Source organism: Capsella rubella, unplaced genomic scaffold, assembly GCF_000375325.1.
Source record: "Capsella rubella cultivar Monte Gargano unplaced genomic scaffold, Caprub1_0 scaffold_4, whole genome shotgun sequence".
In the NCBI taxonomy this organism is placed as follows: Eukaryota; Viridiplantae; Streptophyta; class Magnoliopsida; order Brassicales; family Brassicaceae; genus Capsella; species Capsella rubella.
Genome location: NW_006238920.1, coordinates 7949449 through 7963603, shown reverse-complemented (window position 1 = coordinate 7963603; position 14155 = coordinate 7949449). Strand labels below are relative to the sequence as shown.

The 14155-nt window shown below is 30.9% G+C and overlaps 3 protein-coding genes across 3 annotated transcripts; all 3 read right to left on the bottom strand.

Moving 5' to 3' along the window:
• Nucleotides 1-408: 408 nt before the first annotated feature.
• LOC17888033 (CLAVATA3/ESR (CLE)-related protein 6) lies at nt 409-1000 on the bottom strand. Its single transcript, XM_006296390.2, has one exon. The coding sequence runs from the start codon at nt 934-936 to the stop codon at nt 691-693; it is 246 nt and encodes an 81-aa protein (XP_006296452.1). The 5' UTR covers nt 937-1000; the 3' UTR covers nt 409-690.
• Nucleotides 1001-2404: 1404 nt separating this feature from the next.
• LOC17888523 (CLAVATA3/ESR (CLE)-related protein 5) lies at nt 2405-3012 on the bottom strand. Its single transcript, XM_006295741.2, is given in 3 exon segments — nt 2405-2837; nt 2840-2887; nt 2968-3012. Coding segments are annotated over 3 exon segments (411 nt in total). The 3' UTR covers nt 2405-2519.
• A 10160-nt stretch (nt 3013-13172) lies between these two features.
• Nucleotides 13173-13625, bottom strand: LOC17888381 (CLAVATA3/ESR (CLE)-related protein 7). The gene has a single exon (XM_006295790.2). The coding sequence runs from the start codon at nt 13570-13572 to the stop codon at nt 13318-13320; it is 255 nt and encodes an 84-aa protein (XP_006295852.1). The 5' UTR covers nt 13573-13625; the 3' UTR covers nt 13173-13317.
• Between the last annotated feature and the right edge of the window lie 530 nt (nt 13626-14155).

The following is a 14155-nucleotide window of genomic DNA, read 5'->3' as shown; positions in this document are numbered from 1 at the left end:
GAGAATATGTTAATTTGTCGACTTCATTGTTTACAATTTGAACCTCTCAAATTTTCCAACACTGTAGTTGATGTCGGCGAAGCTTTATTTATTTGTACGAGTGCATCAAACTGTTTTTACAATATCATAAGTCTTACTTTGATTATCAACCACTTTCTATATAATATAGTTTCTGCTGAAATTTTCTTTAAAAAAAAAACATAATCATACATATCACTTTTACTAGATTGCATATCATTTTTTAACAAATATATTCGACTTCGCTGCTTCTTACCAAGTTTTGATATAAACAATTTTAGCCATCAAATCACAAAAAAAAAAAAAAAGTAACCGATATATTTTTTAACTCCTCTATGCTTATCTTTGTTTGTTTCTCCTACAAATGAAAAAGGTAAAACCCAAACGATAAAGACCGGGGAACATTATAAAATATAAGCCAATCGTTGTTACATAAAAGGTAACTCATTGGATACACAAGAAAACACACAGATAAAAAGCATGATGTATCCAGGTAAGGAGGTACAAAAATACCAAAACCTTGATCGATACAACAAAATTGTACGTAAAATTTATGAAAAAAGAAAAAGAAAAGCATATCAATGGCGATATTCAAATGACTTGCATGGATCATTAACAATTACTTGTGCTTGGATCTCCGGCAAAGTCTATATATCTGTAAAAAAAGATCAGTTAATGGTGTTGTGGATCGGGACCTCCCGGTGAAACCCTTTCGGAATCCACTAGAAACCGCCTCTCGTTATGACCTTTGAACTTGGAGAGATCAATACCGAGTTCACGTAGTAGAACCTGACTGTCCATATTTCCCATGGCCGCAACGTTACCTGTCCGGAGGATTCGAGCTTGAGAACTCAAGATTGGTGATGAAAATATGATTAGGAGTATGATTAGAGACTGCTTAAGGATCAAATTTGCCATAAAAGGTGATTAAAGAAGAGCAAAGGTGTATGAGATTGAGAGAGAGAAAGATATGCAAAATGAGATGAAGTTGAGACTTGAGAGAGTATGATGACTTGTATGTGTGTTGAGATTTTCTATTTATAGAGAATTAAAGAGCCGTAAACATAAAAATGAGTGAAGAATCAAGTAGGTTTGGGCAGTGGAGAGAACATGATGGGATCCACAACAACCCATGAAAGCCAAATCTGACTCATCTTTTGGGATTATAAAACTTATATGCATAGACACTTAAAAATATTGAATTACGATATGGATTATTCAACTGATCCAACGATCAAAATTCTCAGGTGGAAATCAATATTTCAGGGACCAGTAAAAATTGACCAATATAGTTGACATAAGGTTCAGTAGGATAATATTAAAATTACAACGAACCTAGATTCGTGTGCTAGACTACTACTACTACTAGGTTATATATAGATTTTAATTCATTAATATGCTTTTGTTGTTTATCATGGATTTTTTTATTACAACTACCAATTTATATTTGTGCATGGGTACTAGGAATCAATTTTCTTATGCAAACATGTAATATCGATCGTATTCTTGTTTTACAATAAATGTTTTTTTCTTTCTGTTGTTATACACGCTTCTTTTAACAAACGAGATAAATTGATAAAAAAAAAAAGAACAAGAAACTTTTTTTTTTAATAATCAAAGAGGTTATGGGCCGAAACCCATACATAAAACGATATTTATCAAAACATGAGTTGTTTATAACAAAAGATGATATTTTATCTTGTATCATAAGTATTATGTTGATAACATTAATTGTTATGTGACATGTTTATATTAGAAGAGTCATCTTTATAGGTGTGCATGTATATTGAGGCGAATATATTAGAAAATTGGAAGGACTATCTATTATTAGAGCATCTCTAATGTTGTTCTGAATAATGAGATATCAATTTTCTTGAATAGCTTAGCTTGAGTTTGATGGCTCCGTGAAGGCACACGTTTCTTTCTTTTCAAATTGTGGATAACATTCATTACTTACTTATCGTGTCATAGTAGAAGTATATCACAGATCAAGGCTAGGAGAGAGTGTCCCAGTTTTAACTTGAATCTCTAACTTTTTCTGTTGCTTCTGACATTTTATGATGTGTTTGGGCATCATTAACAAGAGGATCTTAGGGGTAAGATCTTGGCTCCTGGTAAAATTAACATATATTTTGTCAATAGTGGCTTACATTTTGAAGTGCTAATAAATTCAATCAATAGATGTCTGTATCTCTCAAAATGAAAAAGGTAAAGCTCTTACGCAAAAGCTAAGGGGACATTGATTATTAACCAAATGTTGTTACATAAAAGGTAACTCATTGGAGACACAAGAAGACATAAAGAGTAAAAGCTTGATGTATTAAGGTATGGTGGTACAAGAATACCAAAACCTTGATACAACACCATTGTACGTAAGTTTAAGAAAAAAAAAAGATAGAAGAGAAACAAAAACATAAAGATAACGATAGTCATCATATGACTTGCATGGTTCAATCAAATTTTTTGTCCTTGGATCTTCGGTAAAGTTTTATATAGACCATTCAATAATGGTGTTGCGGATTGGGACCTCCTGGTGAAACCCTGTCGGAACTCACTAAGAAACGCCTGTCGTTATGACCTTTAAACTTGGATAGATCAAAACCGAGTTCACGTAGTAGAACCTGATTATCTATAATTCCCATGGAGGGGGCACGGTATGCACGAAGGATTCGAGCTTCAGAACTTAAGATTGGTGATGAAAATATAACTAGAAGTATGATTAGAGATTGCTTAAGGATCAAATTCGCCATAGAAGGTGACTGAGATGAAGAAATGTGCTTATGAGGGCTTGGGAGAGATTGTGAGAAAAAGATGCAAAATGCGAGAGACTGCTAAGAGAGTATGATGGCTTTGTATGCGTTGTGAGTTTCTATTTATAGAAAATGAGAAACACCAACATAAGTTGAGTAGGTTTTGAATAGAGAGTAGCTTGGGTTAGTGGAGAGAAACCTGATGGGATCCACAGCAAACGAAAGCTAAGCTAGCTAGATTCATAATTTATTATTACTATAAAATTTAATGCACGTACACATAGGCATTAATCGTAGTATTCAATTGATCTAGTGCTCGGAGTTCTCAGGTGGAAAATCTATAATTCGGGGACCAGTAAGAATTGACTTTACATACATACATATAGTTAATTAAGAATTAAAAAGGTTTGACATAACGTTCATTAACACTAGCTAGGATAATATAAAATTTACAACTAATCTAGATTCTTATGCTAAACTACTACAAGGTATATGTATTTTAGTTTATGAGTTTGCTCTTGATATTTGTTATGGACTTTTCTCCTAACGGTATTCGCAACCGCCGAATATATCATCGTAGGTAGGTACTAGGAATCAATTGTATATAAATCATCAACATTGTGTTAGTAGCATTTCTAGTAATGTTATATGTTTATATCACTACTATAGAAAAGAGAGGCTCATCTTAGTTTTTTTCAATATAGTAATATAAGCGATTACGTGATTTCCTACACCAAAAGGCAGTAGCATTTCTAGTAATCGTTTGTATGACTATATTGAAAGCCGAGTTTTTTTTTCTATTGTAGTGATATAAATTTATAACAATACTAGAAAAAATGTGCCTATATAGTAGTGATATATAAGCGATTACGTGATTTTCTATACCAGTAGGCAGTAGCATATAATATATTTAGAAGAAAAAAAAATCTGTTCATAATCTATAATCAACTTTGTCCAAAAAAAAAAAAAAATCTATAATCAACTAGTTTGAGATGTCATATATGCTATAAACATTTTGAATTTTGAGGTTTTTAAAAGTTGTAAACATATTTTCAAATATCGTATTTCTGACATTTTTCAGGCTTTTGTTTTTAGAACAAGTTTACCTCCTCCGTTACCAAAAGCGTATGTATGTATGAGCACAGTTTAATTCTGAATAAGCATAAAACATTTACGTGGTAACGCTGTTAACTTAGGAGTTAAAATGTTTGGTCTTAAATTAGCAGCCACTTTTAAGAAATTTGGCACCATAATTTAACTAGTGTTGTTTGACAAAAAAAAAATTTAACTAGTGTTTAGAAACTTTAATTCAAATGTATTTTCCTGTAAAAAACGTTGTTCATTTTTTTGTTTTTTGCAACTTCCAATTCTGATATTTTTTTCCTAAATATGTATAAATTTAATTAATAAATTTTAAATTGTCATTCCAAAATCCTAACTGCGTCATAAATTTTGTCGGATTTTTAATACCTTCACAATTGACGGACACTCTTCCACCGTGCCACGAACATACTCATTCTTCGGACCTCGTTTATATTGTTTATTAAAGGTGATAAATTAGAAAACCATTGTGCGTTGGCCCTAGTATTGAAAAGTTTCAGTTTTTTTTTCTTATAAATTTTAAGTTTTATGTTACTTCTCAAATTTATATATTTAAAAGGAGATGAATAAAGAGTTGTTCTGTCCGACCACGTCAGAAAGGAAGATAAGTGACAAAAAAACATATAGCTAAGGTGGAAAAAGGAATATAATTTGACAAGACACTCTGCAAAATAATTTGACAAAATGTACATGCATGCCAACCCTAATCGAAGGTAGTTCTTAGTCTTACGATTAAAAGTCGCCGACAATTTTTCTACAAACAGTTTAATCTCTCTGTTCGTGTCCAACACCATTATAAGGTGTCTTTGTTTCATGTTACACATCATTGTAACTCGGCAATAGCTATCGATACTAGGGTAAGTTTGTAGATAAGTTATCATCGAGTCCTGACAACTAATAAGTATTTCTAGTAGATTGATTTGATCAGCGTCATCAATCCAGTTGGGTTATCGATCCGTATTTGCTTCATAAATCAATTAGCGCTGTTGTGATATATTTAGGAAAGTTCCTCTACAAAAATCCTCACAGAAACTCAAACTAATCTTGAAGCTCTATAAAAACCAGTTTTTTAAGGTTGATTAAAACGTTTACTGTAGTCAATTAGCAACTAAAATTCGATCTATGAGAATTTATTAGATTTAAAAGAAGAATCATTTCCATTCGAATATTGCCACTCAACAACCACATTCTTTGGTTAGTTTTTTTTGGGTAAAGAATATTTGGTTAGTTAAGATATAGTAATATAATAATTAGTCATAAGCTCGACAAATTAGTATTGCCCACATGGGAAATGATGTCGGGCAGACATATATCCACATGCTCATGTAGGTCCTAAACACAAAAGTTTTATCCATTTTCACTTTTATTTGGTTATATATAAGTATATAAATATAAGTATTAGTCTATTAGATAACTAAAAAAGAAAAGAAAAAGTAACCAACGGCGAGTCGGCGACAAAAGTATGCTTTGGATTATTTTAAGGTCTTAATGTGACACAAAAGAATAATCTGAGAAGGAATTATGTCAATAATCAACATATACTATAGTTTAAGATGGTGGCTGGAGACCAAAGGCCACATTACATAAATAGCAGCGTGACTAGATTACAAGTCAGTAAATTTGATGCTCTTTGATTCGATTTGACTCTTATCTTAGGTGTCTCTTAGCTAGAGGTAGATATTAAAAGGATTTTTAGATAATAATATCCATCGACCATGCATTATATATATTTTTGATACGTACGTGCAGTTTTTCTTTATGTTTTCTTCGGATAGTTTTAAATTCTAAGGCTATCAAAATGTTTTGTAATTTTTAGATTATAGTCTTCAAATTCGGCTACATGCTACATGCACTTGTAATTTGGCTACATATACAGAAAAGCGGTATTTATAAAAAACTGTTTACAGTCTCCGAATATTCGTATACATATCTTTTTTTTTCGACGAGTTATAAAACATAATTCACTTATATACGTATTAGTTTTTCATAACTTGAGAAAATATAATAAAATGGTGGACAAATATATACTAATATACATACATATATATATATATACACAATACGTTTGTTGGGGTATATATGTATGACCGACAAGTCGTCTGTTCCTCCTTTGCTATAACAGGAAACTGAATGACAATTCTTTTTATGATTATTTGATAGTTTTTTTTTTGTAAATTTTGATATTTGTTAAGAGTCAAATTTTTTAATTCAGGTTTTCGAATCCATGGATGACATATATTATGAGTTCCCGATCTCCTCTCTCTTTTGAGGTATGTTTACTGATGAAACGTATCAGTAATATTATATCTTCTTGAAGATGTTTCTTTCTATTATTTGCCACATTAATTTGTGTTTAGTTTATTGTGTGAAGAATAACTTTTGGTATTAAGAAAAGTAAAGCATATGCATGAAAGCGACAATGCCTCTTCAAAACTCTTATCTATCCCTTCCAAAACCTAAGAAGGCACCTAAGTACTAGATTCTACTGATTCAATTAGCTATATATTTACTTTCAATTTTATTTTTCATCAAAAATATTAATTTATTTTAAATATATATATAAGGAAAAAAATTTGGACTTATAATCTTCTTTTTTTATTAAGGATGGATGCAAGGTGCATTTTGTTATATTTATGATATGTTACGTTCCGTTTGAATCAACATTATGTTAATATGTATCAGTTCCCCGATTGGTTGTTAACCCAATTTTTTGCAACATACAGAAAACATCAAAATCAAAATAATTCAAAAATATATATAAACTAAACAAAGAAATGAAAGAATATTTCATATAAGTTCAAACAAAGAAATGAACGATTCCACCAAAAAAAAAAACAAAGAAATGAAAGAATATTTCTTTTTTTTTTTGGATCACCAACAAATTTCTTCTAATGCTTATTGTGTTGATGAAGTTCCAATTTTGGATTAGATTACTAAATTAAAAAAAAAAAAAGAATAAATGCCATAATAAATTAAGAAGATACGTTACATCGTGCAATGACGGCGCCATATATACTCACATATCGCTCTCTCTCCCTCTCGAACTCCAATTAATATCAGATATACTTTATCAGTTTCATGTATGGATCAAACAAAGTATGGAGTTTGTGTTTGTTGGGTGCGTCCACGTAACAAGTCAATTCAGATATGGCGTTATAAACTAACTGTTAAAACTCTCTTTAAAGTGATGTTCATGTGGTGGCCCTAAAGAAGACAGATTCATTCATTCAGACGGCAAACTCTAGTGGCCACGTGCGCACTTCATGTTTTAGTTTTGCCTTTTCTCAAAATTCTATCTTAAACCTTGTCTTTTCTGCGGTGACGATTAATGGGACCCCGGCCGGCGATGTGTCTCCGCCGGATACATTGAGTCTAGAGCTATTCCGTGTTTCAAACATTGTTAAACATATTGCCATATTGAATTATTATTATTGTATTGTAGACTTGTAGTTAGATAAGGTTGCACTTAGTGTCATACGACCATTTGTGCATATTCTTCACTTATTTGGATAAGTAGTAGTTTTTAATCGATTCATTGAAATATCTTTTTTTTTTTTTTTGGGCTCAACTTCAACTTTCATTAACCAACTCAAAGTACACTTGGTTTATCGACCATTACATTGCTTTGTATCCAATTTGGCATTAACGAGTACAACTTAGGGTCATAGTTCTCGAAAGAAAGAGACACCTTTGCTATTAGGGATACAATATCCCACATTGGAAGTTGAGTAGGATCCTGACTAGTATATAAGATATATGGGTCTCTCCACTCATTGCCAATTGGTTTTAGGTTGGAAGCCCACAATCTAATATTTGCTACTTCATAAGCCACTCCATTACATCCTCTTGGAGTATAAACAATCTTAAAGTCCTCCACCGAAATATCTCTTTTGTTTCCAAATTTTTAACCTGACCATTAGTTACATTTTTCGCAAATTAATAATAGTAAAAACAAAACGAAAATTTCGACAAAATAATTAGTGAGAGTCATACGATTTATGGACAAAATATCCTATTTGATAGTATCTAGTATTATTTTTGTGGACTGTACTCTGTAGTATACAGTTTTTCTATTTATTCACGGCTCACGTTATAGTTAAATTAGAGTAATTATATGATTAGTTTTTCTACATTGTATTCTGCCACAATTTGAACCATTTAAGAATTCATTTTTTTCTTTGCATGTAGATATAAGATACAGTTAGCACTTACTTACGTAAATATGTTTTACGAAAACAATTATGTAAAATAAAATACCTACTAAGAAGATAAATTAGAACAAAACATGCAATGATGAGAATTCAGATTAACCTAGAAGTACAACGACCATAAGTTCTTTCACACCATCGTACAATTAGCTTAAATGTAATATTATGACATACAGCAGGACCAAATGTAAAACGTTTAGTCACGACTGGATAAGTGTGTCAATATCTCAAACGTTCTTAAGTTTTTGGCCCCTACAACCTCATGTGACAAGACCAACCCACTATACAAACACATTCTTGTATATGGGAAAAATTATTGAACCTGACCAGTTATGGTGTCACTTTTGGTCTCTTCTTTGCTCATTGTCACGACTTTGAGCCGACAATAAAAACTTTCTGACATATATGTAATTCCATCAAGGTTTTGATTTTTAGGTTGACAAACATCACGAGTGGAAACTTTTCAACAATAGTTGAAACATTGCGCAACACTGACCGATGCGACCCGGCCGTTCCTTAATACCGCAATTTGTTGCGACAAGTCATCTAATGACACGATGTTTTTTAAAGAGGCTTAAAAATCGTTTATAAAACTTTTTCTTTTATTCCCGACAATACACTGTTTTTTTTAATTGTAACTTTGTTACTCACAAACTTTTTCCTTTGGTTACTTTTTACAATGTAAATGAAAAGAAAAATCTCTATTTTAAAATTCTTTTTTTCTTTTCAAAATTATGTTTTCATAGATCGTTTGAATTTTTAAATCCAACATAATGGCATATAATATGCGCAATTTTTAAAAAAAAACAATAGCATAGGTTTGATGATAAAGTAAAATATCTGGGTGTGGAAAATAATCTTTGGAATCAATTAGGTTCATCGGGCCAAGTTACCATTCTTAAGGCTTATGGGCTCAATCTAGCTGACATGCAAACCTTCAAAATGATGCTAAATTCATCATTAGCAGGTTAAGTTTTAAGATCCAATTTATTTTCCTCGAAGTTACTTATATAGTTTTTTTTTCTACTAACAAAAAGAGATATTTGAACCCTTTATATATATTCAGTTAGGTCTAAAGTATGTACAATTAATCCAAAAAATATAGCGGATCAAAAATATAAGTAATAATGATGCTCATTTGTGTCCACCCCTAATGATCGATATGATACTTACATTAAGCTATAAATTTTTGTTAAATAAATATATTAAGGAGGTTCACAGAATTTTTTTTAACTGATTTTAAATGATCGATACACATCTCTTAGATACTATATTGGATTCCAATTTGGGGGAAAAAATCAATCTTCCATTACGTAAGTGGCTGTTGTATTTTGAAAATCAATTAATCTTACAATTTGATAAGCGTTTTGCAGATGATTTGACATATAATTTTTAGCGAAAATGTATCTAAGATATGTCTCAATAGTTATGATTTTACGTTAGTGAGCTTCCAACAACAGAAGATGGTGGCCGGACGAGATAATGACGTGAAAAAAGAAAAGTATTTGAGCATTGTGTTTACGGATGAGCCAAAGAGAGATAAGATTACCATTACTTATTTCTAAAAGAATACATGATGTCAAACCGTGGATGTCATCACTTTGACCACTAATACCATAAACTTTTTATGTTTGTGCATTGTATCATGCGTAGGTGTGTGAACTTTGACAAATAGATAAATAAAAGAAGAAACAAATATCATTTAAGTAGTGATTATTCAATTGATTCGCACATGCATGTGTATATTCTATACATTCATATCGACCCTTTGAGCCTTTCATGGCCTCATGGGACAACCATTTCGATGCCATATTGAAGATTCACTTCTTAATATTGTCGTTAATTAATGACTAGAATCGAGGATTATTATATATTAATTAAACAAAAAGAACAAAAAACAAAAAAAATTGACGTACGCTTGTTTTTGATAAAACTCAATATATAATAGACGCATTAGTAAGAAACTTGTCAAGAAAAATTATTAAGAATCTTTTTTCTTTTTCTTTTTTATTAATTTAAAAACCATTATTAAGAATCGTTTTTTTTTGTTCAACAAGCATTATCAAGAATCTAGGTATAATGTATTGGTAGTTAGATACTATTATTTTTTGTTAAATTCATTTTTCTATAGATGTCTCGTTAATTAGTCGACAAAGTCTACACATACTTAAAGCTAAAACCTATAGAATTTAAAACAAAAAAAAAAAACATAACGACAAAGAAACTCTATATTTGAAAAAGTATCCAGTCATCATGTACTTATTTGGAATACTTTGTTTGTTGTGCACATTAGTATTTACATAAAATAAAAATATACAGTCATCATGTATTTATTTGGAATACTTTGTTTCTTGTGCGCATGCATTCGTACATTAAGAAAATAATTATATATATATATATATACATATATCTAGCACCTATGCAGTATATAAAGATATATATCAATGGAAATTAAAGTTATATATTCTTTAAAAATCTTAATTTGTTGTTCAATTTCGCAAGTGAAAATTATTCAAGAATTGTAGAACATGTATTATTTTCATTTTCTATTATTTTCTTTATAAGCATTGGCAATATCTCGTTGCGCAATGTAGAGTCTGATAATATAGTCCATTTTCTTTTTGAAAGTTTTTTTATGTTGAAAACAATTTCTGTTTTTTACTCAAAATATAGAAATTTTATCTCCAAACATTTTTTTACTCACGCTCTAGCAAAGACATAACTATGGTTCTAGAAAACTCAAGTTTTGACGGGATGCCATAAACCCATGAATAAAGATATTAACCAGAAATTTTTTATATTTCTTAAAACGATAATCACTAGAGTCTAGAGACACATCTAGTGCCATCAGTAAGATGCCTTACTCATGGTCATGCATGGATCTGTGAGTACCAAAAGGATATATGAATCTATTGGGACGCTGAGAATAATCAGACTAAAGAATAAATGCCAATATCTCTACACCACCCTTTCATTCTGAGCTGTAACCGCTGATTTGGGTGATAATTAGGTAACCCTAGTAAACATTACATAGCTAGTTTTCAAATGAGTTTTCTGAGTTTCTCAGCTGAACTGTCCAAGTTCATGCCAAAAAAATAGTCATTGTAACTCTTACACTGATGACACATTTAATATGCATTCAATTCAATTTGATAATTTACCCGTATTAACTGCCGCTTGATCCTATTGCCTCTTGGGTTGTTTTAAAGTATATTTTCTGCAGTCTAATTATCAACCTCAGGTATGGAAATCACAATAAAGTAATATTAGATTTACAATTTTTGTTTTTAAACAACATAGTATATATTTCATTACACGTTAAAAAGAAGTGATAGCAAATATATAACTGGAAACAAAGAGCATCAAAGCTAACTATGAAAAGTGGATTTATTTTATGGGGAGACAACCACACTTTAGTTCCAAACAATTCGCCACGGTTCATGTATTTATTTAGGTTTCCGAAGGTCGCCGTCCCATTTACATGCTATCTTTATCGTCATTTTTTCTTTTTACTTTATCAACATTATAATCGTCATGTGAGACTAACAATTAAAAATGCTATTCCTAAAAGGTAAACTGATTTAGAGTTGGTATTACTTTGGAAAAGATAACATTCGATGATGCAAGCTTTTCTTGTTGTATATACTTTAAAACAAATAAAAGTTCAATTTATTTGACCAATAAAAAAATCAGAAGTATAGAAAAGAAAAAAGAATTAAAACTTTTACTTGTTACAGTTTTCCGTGTGGAAAATAAATAAATGAACTAATTTAAACTTCTTGAACCAAACCACGAGATGTTAAGGTGATGAGATGTAATTGTTGAGCCGGTTTTTTTGGTTCTCGTTTTTTGTTTTAATTAGCAAACAATACCATATAAATTAACAAAATAAATAATTGGTTTGATTCGATTCTTGATCAATTATTTTTGGTTAACGAAATTCTATTGAATTAATCTGATTTTTTGGGGGGTTTCTTCAGGAAAAAACGGTTAGTTCGAGTTATTATATATTTTAGTTTGGTTTAATTTCGACATATTTTTGGTTATAGAAAACAAGTAACCGATCGATTCGGCTAACCAAACTGAACCGTAACATAAACATGATTCTAGTAAAATCCTACCAAATCAAACTAATCACTAAACCGATTTTGAACCAAAAACCAAAAAAATATTTTAGAAAGTTCATATTTTAGATATGCATTCGTTTTTCTATCTTATATATTCTTTATTTTGTACATGATGATGTAGAGCGAAAACAGAGAAATGTTTTTTTCTTTTTAACATTCTAGTTTGATGGAAGTGAAATCCACAACAGAGGAAGTGGATGCAGCTATTATATTGAGGGTGAACTGGTATAAATAGTATTGTTTATTTTTATTTTTTTATGGGTGGGATTTGGGTTCAAAACCTTAATATAGTATCAAAAAGCAACAAAGTCAGTTACATTTCAAGATAAGATGGTTCAGCACAATGGTTCAGCACAGAGTATCAAGATATTTGACATATATTGAAATGAAAATCAAGTATTAGTATGACATCTCATATCCTATGGTTATAGCTCGATGGACTCTCCGATACTTATGGGCCTCATTCCACACTACAACACATATATACAATTATGATAACATTGGAGAAAATTATGTTGTATGCAATTATGGGTAATTAATGTATGTAGTTGATGATGCGCCTCTGGATATTGTTGGCGTTAAGGAGATTAAACTTGAAGGTGCAGACAGACGAATGTGGTTAATAAAACTTAGGTGCGTGATTAAAATAGGATAACTTGATAATATTGAATGCAATATGTACGTAAAATTATGTTGTTGAGCTTGATGGAGAGGATGATTCATTTTTCTATGGTGATTAATAAACAACTTCTAAAACATTTTATGATCTTATTGTTTCATGTAACTATAATTTTGTTTTATCTTCATGGGTTGAAGTATATTTTTAGTGATATAATGATAAACGGTATAAGAGCAGGAAAATAGTTAAAAACTTATAAAATATATATAGTATAGCATGCATGCCTATACTGAAGTTGGTCGTTCGACGAAGAAAACAAGATAATGGTTCGAGTAATTAAATTTAATTACAAGTACACACTTCAGTACACACTCAATCTTGCAGCTTATACGACTTCAAACATCCCATTGACTTCACAAGTCTTCAGTAATTAACATAAAATCATAATAATATTATACATATTGCAAGGCTGCAACACAAACTCTCTGATAAAATTAGGGCTTTGAAGACAAAGGATAAGAGTGATGTTGAGGGTCAGGTCCTCCTGGAGAAAACCTATCTACTTCGTTTCGGACGGAAAGCTCTCGACCGATACGCTTTAGTTCAGAAACATTGTAACCTAACCGTCGCAAAAGATCGTTGCTCTCACCATCTTTACTCTTTGAGTTAACCCCAAGTATCCTCCCTTCCATTCCAGTTACCAACAGAAATGTGAGCACAACAAATAACAATAACGCTTTAGAAGCCATATTGAGTTATTTTGATTGAACCAAATGGATTTGAGAAAGATTAGGGAGTGAACTTGCTAGGCTGTGTAAGAGATGATTAAAGAAGAAGCTCTAGTGAATATATTTATAGATTAGAAACAAAAAAAAAGAAAAAAGAGAGGAAAGGATAAAGAAATATAATACTACATACCTGTATAGTGGCCACTAAATTAGTTAAGATACCTACGATTTATATGCATAATATATATGTAGTTCCACTGATTGGTTTTAAATTTTAATGAGCCTTTTAACCTTGGGGTTTTCGTTGAAACCATACTCACGATTATAGTACGATAGTGACCCTGTCAATAGTTAAACGATTAGTGGAGTTGCATGCATATATTTTGTATGATATTTATGTGATTAATTCGGACTACGCACGTACCTTATTTTATTTGTCATTATTACTCATTATATCTTATCTTCTTACTCTTCTAATTTTATCTAGTATTTATAGAATCGCTTAGATTTCCTTCTTTGAGTCTTATTATCTTCCAGAACCGTGTTCACACTCTTAAATGTCTTCTTTGAGTTGAAATTCATACAAAAAATGTCTTCTTTTTTT

Coding starts and splice junctions, on each gene's coding strand:
- LOC17888033 (XM_006296390.2), bottom strand. CDS start 936: ATGGCAAATTTGATCCTTAAGCAGTCTCTAATCATACTCCTAATCATA.
- LOC17888381 (XM_006295790.2), bottom strand. CDS start 13,572: ATGGCTTCTAAAGCGTTATTGTTATTTGTTGTGCTCACATTTCTGTTG.